Consider the following 11,802-nt stretch of genomic DNA (forward strand, 5'->3'; position numbering starts at 1 on the left):
ACAACCACACAATACTGCTGCCTTATATTTGTGTGGTTGGCCCAATAGAGTTTCTGATTAATGGTAACTCCCTAGCATGTTGATGGTGGATGGTAATGCTGTTGAATGTTAAGGGAAGATGATTAGATTCTCTCTTAGTAGAGATGTGTACCATTGTCTGGCACCCTGGTAAACCCTGCCTTAATGTCAAAGCCTCCATTTACGGGCATCAAGATCTTACGAAGTAAATGGTCAGATTGTTCCATGAGCAATGGAATTGAAAATGCCCAGCCAAGATACTCAGTCACTTATATGTGTGCACAATAGAAAAGAAAATCCAGGTCCCACAAAAAAAAAACTCTAGGCCACTGCTGCCCTGGGAAACCCCCTGCACATTGGCAATGCCTGCACCTAACACAGTCCAATCCTCATGGCAGAACCTCGGAAGCTGCACTTGGAAAATACATTTGGTTTCCCACAGCCCACCAGCCAAATGCAAATACTGCTGCGTGAGGAGTAGTCACATCACTCCCACAAGAAGCAAGGTCAGAACATTTCATTAATTGGTTACTGAAAGTCCAAATAGTTCCCACTTCTGGACAGGGGATACCGAAACATTGTCAGGTGAAATTCACTGGGTGGACTTTGTACATTTCACTGCAGTTCCTGTGTGATTGGCCTGAATATACTAGGCAGCATGAGCGAGGAGTGGGTTAAACAGAAGAGGAAGTATTGAGTCTAACATTGGAATTCCACAATGTGACCGACTCTGGGTTATCGGTGCCTCTTGATATGATCATTTCTTTACTCTCTTTGTTGGTACTCACCCTTAACTAGTTCAATCAGATATGGCTCAAACCAGGTGAAAAGCTATCATTTAAGGAGGAATCTGTTTATGGATGTCCAGGTAAAAAGGTGCACTTTTACTTCTAATGCAACCCTCTGTCTCGAAGATCATGATTATGATAACAATCCATTTATAGACAACAACATCATTTTACAGTTAAGTCACACTGTTGATATCTTCGCTATTTGTGACCATTTACCTGCGCATAATGTCAATGTTCACATATCCCTAATTTTTAGGAAATATAAAGGTCATGTCAAAAAAAATGAAAACCCACTTAAGAAAGGGCTTAGAGATGGATACAATAATGTTGTTCTCAAATGGTTCTGGATTACTGAGACTGTCTAGTTGTTGGTGTCATGGGGCTTCTTAATGTCCTCTTCAAGAATTCATCAACAAAAACAGATTTTCAGTTCACTTCTGTTCATGTGACCTGGCTCCCTGGTTTGTTTTCATAATGATAGTGAATCCACTGCTCACACATGGGATGTGCTGAGAACACACTCTCTCAGTTTAAACACTGGCTTGAATTAGCAGAGAGGTTTTACTGTTACACAGAAGCAGGAAGCAATATGGAATTGAGCAAGATCAATAAGCCTTTCTGACCCAGAGAAGCTGGGATTAATTTTTGTTTTTTTTTAGTTTATTTCACGATTTCTTCAGTAAAATTTAATTTTTTAAAAAGTACCAAGCGAATGTTATCTTGCACTGAGGGCTATGGATATTACCATTTTGAACAGTCGGAACATAAGCAGCTGATTCCAGTGTTTGCTGTTTGTGTGATTCACTGTTCGCAAGGTTTTCCACAAACAGTAGGGACTTTGCTGTTTAAATAAATGCTTTCACAGAAAAATAATTAAACATTGAAAGAGTTACAGCTTATAAAAACTGGGGCTGAGCCAGAAGAGGAAGTGAAAGACAGGTGACCAAAGGCCTGCTCAAAGGACAAAGGTGGCTTTTAAGAAGATTCTTCAGAGTGATGAGGGACAGGCAGGGGATGACAGAGTTCAGACAATGGGCCTTAAATGACTGGAGGCATGGCTGGCAATGCTGTGTGGGGGTGGAAGGTGGAGTTGAGTTTAGAAGGTATGAAGCCTTTTTCTTCTCATGTGGCAAGCACTTGTTGCCCATCCCAAATTTCCCTTGAACCAACTGGCTTTCCAGGTCATTTCAGGGAGCATGTACAAGTCACCACATGTGGGTCTGGAATCACACGAAGGCCAGACCAAGTGAGGATGGCAGGTGGGGCGGCACAGTGGCTCAGTGGTTAGCATTGCTGCCTCACAGTGCCAGGGACCCAGGTTCAATTCCCACCTTGGGCAACTGTCTGTGTGGAGTTTGCACATTCTCCCCGTGTCTGCATGGGTTTCCTCCCACAGTCCAAAGATGTGCAGGTTAGGTGAATTGGCTATGCTAAATTGTCCATAGTGTTAGGTGCATGCTATAGGAGGAATTGAGTTATAAAGATAGGCTAAATAGGATATGTTTCCATGATGTATGATTCTATGATTCTATAAGCAGTCTGACTGATTTTGTTTTTGTTCCACAGTTTACAAGACGAGTGTTCGAAGAGGGATACTCTCCACCACCGGTCATTCCACAAACTATGTCCTTACAATTGAGTTCCCATCAGACCAGCCACAAAATCACTGGGTCATCAGGGGAGTGGCCTGTCTGTGTCAGCTCGATTATTGACAACTATCTACACTCCTGAAGAAAAAGCACATGGGCTCTGCATCAATACAGCATGTAGTTAAAGAATTGCTCCTACCTGCTCCGTGGGCAGGTCTCTGTATATTAATCGCTAATTACTGGGTTTAGAATGATATTTGTATAGAGCAGGATGAACTTTTTAATCGAGTGATTGGTGTACATTTCCAAATGTATAATAATCGCTTCTATTCCTGTGTGAAGGAATAAATGAAATCTCTGATATTTATGATGTAGTCTTTCAGCATTGTCCTATGAGTCATAAAGTCCTACAGCACCGAGACCGGCCCTTTTGGCCAAACTGGTCCATGCTGACTAAAATGTGCATCCACACTAACCTCATTTCCCTGCACTTTGAATCCCTTCCTATCTATGTATTTGTCCAAATGCATTTTAAATGTTGTTCATGTACCTGCCTCAAACACTTCTGCTGGCAACTCATTCCATATGAGTACCACCCTCTGTGTAAAAAGGTTGCCCCTGAGCTTCCCTTTTATTCTTTCCCCTCAAACCTTAAACTGATGCCCTCTAGTCCTCAATTCCTCAAGCCTGGGAAAAAGACTGAGATTTTTTCACCCTATCCATGCCTCTCATGACATTATACACACCTATAAGGACCCCCTCAGTCTCCTACACTTTAAAGAAAAAGGTCCTACCTTGTCCAGCCTCCCCCTGGAATGCAGAACCTAGAGTCTTGGCAACATCCTTGTAAATTTCTTCTGCACACTTTCCAGTTTATTAACATCCTTTCTAGAACAAGGTGACTAAAACTGAACACAATACTCTTAAGTGCAGCCTCACTAACATCCTGTACAACTGCAAAATACTTCCCAACTTCTATGCCCTGACTGATGAAGACCAGTATGCCAAAAGCCTTCTTCACTCCCTGTCTACCTGTGACTCCACTCTCCGAGAACTGTGAATCTGAAAGCCAAGATCCCTCTCTTCCACTACAGTCCTTAAGGCCCATCCATCCACCATGAAATTCCTACCTTGATTTGACTTTCCAAAATGAAAACCTCACACTTATCTATACTAGACTCCATTTGCCATTTCTCAGCCCACTACCCCAGCTGATCAAGGTCCTGCTGCAATTTCTGATAACCTTCCTCACTGTCAATGATAAGGCCTACTTTAGTGTGATCAGCAAACTTACTAATCACTGACTTGTACATTCTCATCCGAATCATTGATATAGATAACACACAGCACCAGCCACTGAGGCACTCCTCTAGTTACAGCCCTCCAGTCTGACAAGCATCCTTCCAATAATACCCTCTGCTCTCTACCATCAAGCCAATTTTGTATCCAGTTTGCCTTGGATTCCATGCAATCTAAACATCTAGAGCAGCGGACCATGTGGAACTTTATCAAAGGCCTCACTGAAATCCATATAGACTACGAATATCACCCTGCCCTCATCAACCTTCCTAGTCACTTCATCAAAGAACTCTAATAAATTTGTGAGGTATGATCTCCCACTCAAAAAACTATGCTGACTACTCCTAATCAAACCCTGTCTTTACAAATGCATGTATAGTATCTTCTCAAGTAACTTATCTACCACAGATGTTAAGCTTACTGGTCTATAGTTTCCAGGCTTTCCTCTGCAGCCCTTCTAGAATAATGGCACAATATTTGCTATCCAGTAGTCTTCCAGGACCACACCCTGGCTAATGATGATGCAAAAATAGGTGAAAGTGAGGACTGCAGATGCTGGAGATTAGAGTCACGAGTGTGGTGCTGGAAAAGCACAGCAGGTCAGACAGCATCCGAAGAGCAGGAAAATCGACGTTTTGGGCATAATCCCTTCACCAGGAAATATCAGCCAGGGCCCCCGTAATTCCTTCTCCAGCTTCTCGCAGTTTTCTTGGATATAGCTGTCAGGACCGGGAGATTTATCCACTTTCATACATTCTAATACATCCAACACGTCCTCTACTGTGATGTTGACTGTCCCCAAAATATTATGACTAACTTCCCCAAGTTCCCAAGTCTTCGTGTCTTTCTCCACGGTAAACACAGAGGAGAAATATTCATTGAGGATTTCGCCCATTTCCTGCGTTTCTACACATACATGTCCACTTTAGTCCTCGAGGGGTCCTATCCTCTCTAGTTATTCTTTTTCCTTTAATATACTTAAAGGATGTCTTTGGATTCACCCTAATCTTCTCAGCCAAGGCCATCTCATGTCCCTTTCTCACCCTCCTGATTTCCTTCTTCAGTAAACTTACATATTCCCTGTATACCTTTAGGGATTCCCTTGATCAGCTGCCTGTACCTGAGCCATGCCTCCTTTTTTCTGGTCAAAGCCTCAATATCTCTTGTTATCCAGGGTTCCCTATTCCTGTCAACCTTGCCCTTCACCCTCACAGGAACATATCGACCATGAACTCCAGCTATCTCACTTTTAAAGGCCTCTCACTTGCCAGAGGTCCCTTTGCCTGAAAACAAACTACTCCAATCAATCCCTGCAAGCTCCTGTCTAATTCCATCAAAGTTCACCTTGCCCCAATTTAAAACTTGAGCCTGCAGACCAGTTTTGTCCCTTTCCATAACTATTTTAAAATTAATAGAACAATAGTCACTGGTACTCCCCAGTGCTCCCCCACTGTCACATCTGTCACCTGTCCTGCACTATTTCCCAACCTAGGTTAGGTTTTTGCCCCTTGCTGAGTAGGACCTTCTATATATTGCTTGTGGAAACTTTCCTGAATGCACTTACCAAATTCCACCCCATCTAAGCCTTAACACTCTGGCAGTCCCAGTCTATGTTAGGAAAATTTAAATTGCCTACCATGGCAACCCTATTGCTCCTGCATATGTGTTCCTCTAATTCCCGTTGCCTATTTGGGTCCTACTGTACAATCCCAATAACGTCACCATCCCCTTCTTATTTCTGACAAAGCCTCACTGGATAATCCGTCAGTTATTTTATCTCTGATTACTGCTGTGATATTCGCCTTATTCAAAAATGCAACCCCGCCTTCCCCTCCTTCCACCACCGCTGTCCGGCTTAAAGCGCACATTAATCTGCCAGTCCTTTCCTCCCTTAGCCATATTCTGTAATGGCTATAATATCCCAGTCCCATGTATCAATCCATGCCCTGAGTTCATCGGCCTTACTTGTCAGCCCTCTTGCATTGAAATAAATGCAACTTAATCCAACAGGCATTCCATGCTCCCTGTCGTGTTCCAGCCTGACCTTTCTCGTCAACTTAATATTTCCGACCATTGTATCTCCTTTGAGCCTCGCACTTGCCTCTCTGCTGTTGAGGATCCCATCCCATGCCAGTCTAGTTTACAATATGCCTTGCAGCTCGAGCAAACCTGATCGCCAAGATACTGGTCCCCCTCCAGTTCAGGTCTCTCTTGAACAGGTCACCTCTGCCCCAGAAAAGATCCCAATGATCTCAAAATCTGAATCCCTGCCCACTGCACACATTGATCTGCCACATCCTCCTATTCTTACCCTCACTAGCACATCAGCACTGGAAATAATCCGGAGTTAATCACCTACGAGGTCCTGGTTTTTAACTTCCTTCCTAGCTCTCAATAATCACCCTGCAGGACCTCATCCCTATTTCTACCTATGTCATTTGTGCCAACATGCACAATGGCTTCTGGCTGCTCCCTCTCCCTCTTGCAGCTGCTCTCTGAGACATCCTGGACCCTGGCACCTGAGAGACAGGACTCCATTATGGATTCCTGTTTGCAGCCACAGAATCTCCTTTCTGTCCCCTAACTATTGAGTCTCCTAACACTAGGATCTCGTTCACCTTTACCCTTTCCCACTGTGCCCCAGAAACATTCGTAGTGCCACCAAGCTGGCTACTCTCTGCATGGCCAAATCTAAGCTGCCCGACGCCTGGAGAAAGAATGCCCCATCTTCCACCTTGGAATCTTCCAGCTTCACGGAATCAATGTCAATTTCACCAGTTTCCTCATCCTCCCTTCCTACTGTCCTACCTGTTCATCTTCCTTCCTATCTACCTATCTGCTGCACTCTCCCCTCCAGCCTATCACCATCACCCCCCACCTCCATCTACCTAATACCAGTAGATAACCAGTGCTCATTGTGCAGTTACAATGTTTTACATCATGAAAAAGGTGTCAGTAAACCGCTATTACTGTACAAGTGTCTCATCTTTATTCTGTTTTCTTGCATTGTGTTCAACCCAGAACACAAATAAATGTCAGATTGGGAGAAGCCCTCTCCACTAGGCCAAACCTTTCTGTCTCTCTGTAAGCTGATCTGAATGCTACTCCACACACCTGAATAATTCCACATACCTGACTCACCTCCATAACTATTAATACATCCAGTAATATCGACCTCTAGTTTGAAACGTGAGGAGGTGCGAGATTTGGGTATGACTGTTAATAAAATTTTACATTTCTCTCACAAAATTGGGAAACAATGCAGACACTGTGGTTAAGGAGAACTGTGAAATATTCAATGGGATAAAAATGTAGAGGCGGTGAATATTAAGCTCTTTAGCATCCATGAAAATGGATAAATCACCAAGCTCAAGTAAAATCTATTCCAGGACAAAAGAGGCAAAGGAGGAGAAAACATCCATAATTTTTCAACCCTCCTGGCTGTGGTTTACTGCTGGAGGATTACTAAGCATGTTTAAAAAGTGATGAAGGGATAAAGTGAGTGTTTCCAGCCCAATCAGTCTAACCCCCAGTGACGGGCAAATCACTGGAAAAAGGTTATTTAGAAAGACATGATTAAAGGACTGTTAACGTGGGCTTTTTGGAAAGGTTGTATCTGACTAGATTACTTACAGTGTGGAAACAGGCCCTTCAGCCCAACAAGTCCACACCGACCCGCCGAAGCGCATCCTACCCAGACCCATTCCCCTACATTTACTCCTTCACCTAACACTACAGCAACTTAGCACGGCCAATTCACCTAACCTGCACATTTTTGGACTGTGGGAGGAAACCGGAGCACTCAGAGGAAACCCACACAGACGCGGGGAGAATGTGCAAACTCCACACAGACAGTTGCCTGAGGCGGGAATTGAACCTGGGTCTCTGGCGCTGTGAGGCAGCAGTGCTAACCACTGTGCCATCGTGCCGCCCACCGATTCAATTTTTTGAGGATGTAACAAGGGGATTTAATGAGAATAGCTCGTTTGATTCTGCATGGATTTCAGCAAAACGTTTAGCCCATCCCCACAAAACAGACATCAAGGATGTTAAGGGGTACCGTGAAGAGGCAGTCTCACTCCTTAGATTAATAACATCAAATCTGGGCTGTGGTCAGGAATAGGAGAGTGTAGCTGTGAGTGAGTTAAGTATAAAGGTTCTAACATTTGTCTTTGGAGAAGCCTTGGTCAGTACTCTTGACTAATTGGTATGAGGTTCTTGCTCCTAGTGTGGACAAGGACATGGACTTAAGGGGGAATGAGTGAACTGACCACAGCACCATGGTCCAGAGCATCATTCTAGTTGGGGAAAAGGGAAATGTAGGAATAATAGGGAACAGCGTTGTTACAGGAATCAATATTATTCTCTGCAGCAAAGATAGAGAGTCCAAAAGGTTGTATTGGTACCAAGGTTTAGGACATCTCCTGTGCTGGAGAGAACTTTGCAGTGGGAGGGGAAGGATTCAGTTGTCTTGGTCTGCCTAGGTATCAACAACATAAGAAGAACTAGAAAAGAGATTCTATTAAGGGATTATGAGCAGCTTGGGCCAAATTGGAAAGCAGAAGCACAAAGACAATAATTTCAAATTACTACCTGACCCACATGCAAATTGGTGTAAGGTAACTAAGATTAGAGAGGTAAATGCAAGGCTCAAATGTTGGTGTGGAAGAAATGGGTTCTGATTCTTGGGGCACTGGCACCAGTGTTCCGACACGCAGGTCAAACCTGCTAGTAAAACACAAAGAAGCTCACCTCACATTGTAATCTATTTAAAATGTGACTGAGCGAAAGAAAACCCCTAACTTTCAGTGTTTAAAGAAAAAAATAACATTTACTTTCCTAACTCTAACAGTGAACACTAAACAAAAGCTATTAACAAACTCGAGCATCATTTTTCTTGCCTAATCACAATCTGACCCTGATTCTGCATACACATACACGACATTTGGACTGTACCAGTTATCTTATCTGTTCCTTTTCTTTAAGTCCATGATAAGCATCTGCAATAATATTTTTCCAACCCATCACATGTACAATTTGTAAATTAAAAGCCTGTAACATCAGACTCAGTCGAAATAATCTTGAATTTTTGTCCTTGAATCTTTCCAAAAAAAATAAGAGGGTTGTGATCGGTCTATGCTACCATCTCCGAAATATTGTTCGTAATGTAAACCTTAAAACGATGTAAGGCTAGGACTAAACTCCTAACTCTTATTCAATGATGGAATATTTTGTCTGATGAATATTGAGTTTCTTCAAAAAGTAAACAATTGGCCGTTTAGTTCCATTATTATCTTCCTGCATCAATACAGCTCCAACCCCTCTATTGCTGGTGTCGATAGCAACTTTAAAAGGTTTTACGAGGTTTAGTGTGGCTAAAACTGATGCAGTGGTTAGGATGGGTTTTTTTGATTTTCATATGCCTCCTGGCAGTGTTCTGACCTTTGAAACTGCATGTTGTTCCTTAGCAAATCCATCAGCGGTGCCATCACACTGCTGAAGTTGGTACAAACTTCCAGTAGAATTCACACAGTCCCAAACGTTGGAGCACCTCTTTCAAATATAGAACTGTACAGCACAGTACAGGCCCTTCAGCCCATGATATTGTACCGAGCATTCCTCTTAATCTAACATCAACCTCACCTACACATCCCTCAATTTACTGCTGTCCATGTGCTTGTCCAGCAATCGCTTAAATGTCCCTAATGTCTCTGAATCTATTACCACCACTGGCAGTGCATTCTACACACCCACCACTCTCTGCATAATGAACCTACCTCGATATCACCCTTATACTTTCCTCCAATCACCATAAAATTATGACCCCTCGTGACAGCCATTTCTGCCCTGGGGAAAAGTCTCTAGCTATCTCGTCTATCTATGCCTCTCATTACCCTGTACACCTCTACCAAGTCACCTCTCTTCCTTCTTCTCTCCAGTGTGAAAAGCTCTAGTTCACTCAGCCTCTCTTCATAAGACAAGCCCTCCAATCCAGTCAGCATCCTGGTAAATCTCCTCTGCACCCTCACTAAAGCATCTACACCCTTCCTATAATGAGGTGACCAGAACTGGACACAATATTCCAAGTCTGGTCTAACCAGGATTTTGTAGAGCTGCAGCAAAACCTTGTGGTTCTTAAACTCAATTTCCCTGCTCATGAAAGCCAAAACACCATATACCTTCTTAACAACCCTATCAACTTGGGTGGCAACTTGGAGGAATCTATGTACGTAGACCCCAAGAACCCGCTGTTCCTCCACACTGCCAAGAATCCTGACTTTAACCCTGTATTCAGCATTCACATTCAACCTTCCAAAATGAATCATTTCACATTTATGCGGCTGAACTCTATTTACCACTTCTCAACCCAGCTCTGCATCCTATCAATGTCATGTTGTAGCCTGAAACAGCCCTCGAAACAATCTACAACACCATTGACCTTTGTGTCATCGGCAAAATTACTAACTCACCTTTCCACTTCTTTATCCAAGTCATTTATAAAAACTACAAAGGACGGTCAAGGAGATTCCTCAATGGCCTTCACCTTCACATTTCTTAGGGTCAATCTTCCATGTCCAATATTATGTCCCAAGAACGTCACTTCTGCCTTCTCAAATTTAGTTTCTACTAGATTAGTAACCAGTTTCGCCTTCCATAATCTTTCAAAGAGCTCTGCCAAGTACACCATGTGATCTTTCCACAAATGACTAAAGATTACCATGTCATTGATACAGATGGACCAATTAGCCAAGCTAGCCACAACTCTGTTTGGAAGGTGACTGGTGCGTTTTTCTTTCCAAAGGGCGTCACTTTGAATGCATGTAGCCCATTTGGAGTTATAAATGCAGAAACTTCTTTTGCTTTCTCCAATAAAGTTATCTGCCAGTAACCACGCAATAGGTCAGTTGCGTGATGTAAGTGACTTGTCCAACTTTCTCCATACAGTGTTCCAATCTTGATATGGGGTATGAGTTTGATTTAGTTACAGCGTTGACCTTCCGATATTCCACACAAAATTGTTGGGTCCCATCAGGTTTGGGAACGAACACAATCGGCGAAATCCACTCACTTTGACTCTGCTCAATGATATCTTCTTTCAGCATCACAATCACTTCCTTCTGTACCCATGCAATTTTGAGAGGATTAAACTTGTATTGGTGCTGTTACGTTGGAACAACATTCCCTACTTCTCCTCATGTACAATAGTGTTAGCCCTCCGCATTCTGTGCCTACATATATCCCCATACTGCTGCAACAAACCTTCAATATGGTTCTTTGCTCCTGAGACAGATAGCTCACTATCCTATCCTTTTCTTCAAAGACTTTCTTGTCATTTAACTTATTTTGAGCACATCAAAATCCATGTCATCTAGATTTGATTCTTCACTCTGTGTGACAGTAACTAACAGGCTGTTTCCCCAGTTCCCTATCTCTATAATAGTAAGATTTCAACATATTCATATGCCATGCCTGATACGTTTTTTTTCCTATCTGATATCTTTACCAGATAGATTACCTGACTCAACTTCTTCTCAATTTAATAGGAACCATTAGCTTGAAGGGATCCCCTACCACTGGTAACAACCGTAATACATCATCCCCATGGGAAAATGGCTGAAGTTTAGAGTTTTTATGCTGTGCCCTTGTCAGGTGCTGTTTAGCTAATTCACCTACCCAGTTTAATTCCTCCCTCACCTCAGATACGTCATCCAAGTATGAGATCTCTGACTTTGGTCTGTTATGGACCAGGCCAGACTCCCTCAAAACATTTCAAGAAGGTAGCCTACACCCTAACTTTTCTCATTGTTTTGAGCAGATGTATAGTGGATATTCCAGGAGAGATGCAGCTGGTCAAAACCGCTCTGGTTTAAACAAAACAGGACATATTTATACTGTGAAGTGGCATGGTGGCTCAGTGATTAGCACTGTTGCCTCACAGCATCAGGGACCCAGATTCGATTCCAGCCTTGAGTGACTGTCTGTGTGGAGTTTGCACATCCTCCCCGTGTCTGCGTAGGTTTCCTCTGGATGCTCCAGTTCCCTCCCGCAGCCCAAAGATGTGCAGGTCAGGTGAATTGGCCATGCTAAATTGCCCATAGTGTTAG

At 43.0% G+C, this 11,802-nt stretch overlaps 1 protein-coding gene across 2 annotated transcripts in view; it reads left to right on the top strand.

Moving 5' to 3' along the window:
• The window catches only part of LOC132826812 (dynein axonemal heavy chain 3-like), a 323,241-nt gene extending 320,550 nt beyond the window's left edge, over window positions 1–2,691 (top strand). For both annotated transcript variants that reach the window (XM_060843056.1, XM_060843057.1), the window contains 2 exons: window positions 826–886; window positions 2,376–2,691. In XM_060843056.1, the coding sequence (XP_060699039.1) occupies window positions 826–886; window positions 2,376–2,521 (207 nt within the window). In that variant the 3' untranslated portion in view covers window positions 2,522–2,691. The remainder of the gene's footprint in view (window positions 1–825; window positions 887–2,375) is intronic.
• Window positions 2,692–11,802: the final 9,111 nt, after the last annotated feature.

The sequence above is a fragment of the Hemiscyllium ocellatum genome, chromosome 23 (assembly GCF_020745735.1).
Source record: "Hemiscyllium ocellatum isolate sHemOce1 chromosome 23, sHemOce1.pat.X.cur, whole genome shotgun sequence".
NCBI lineage: Eukaryota > Metazoa > Chordata > Chondrichthyes > Orectolobiformes > Hemiscylliidae > Hemiscyllium > Hemiscyllium ocellatum.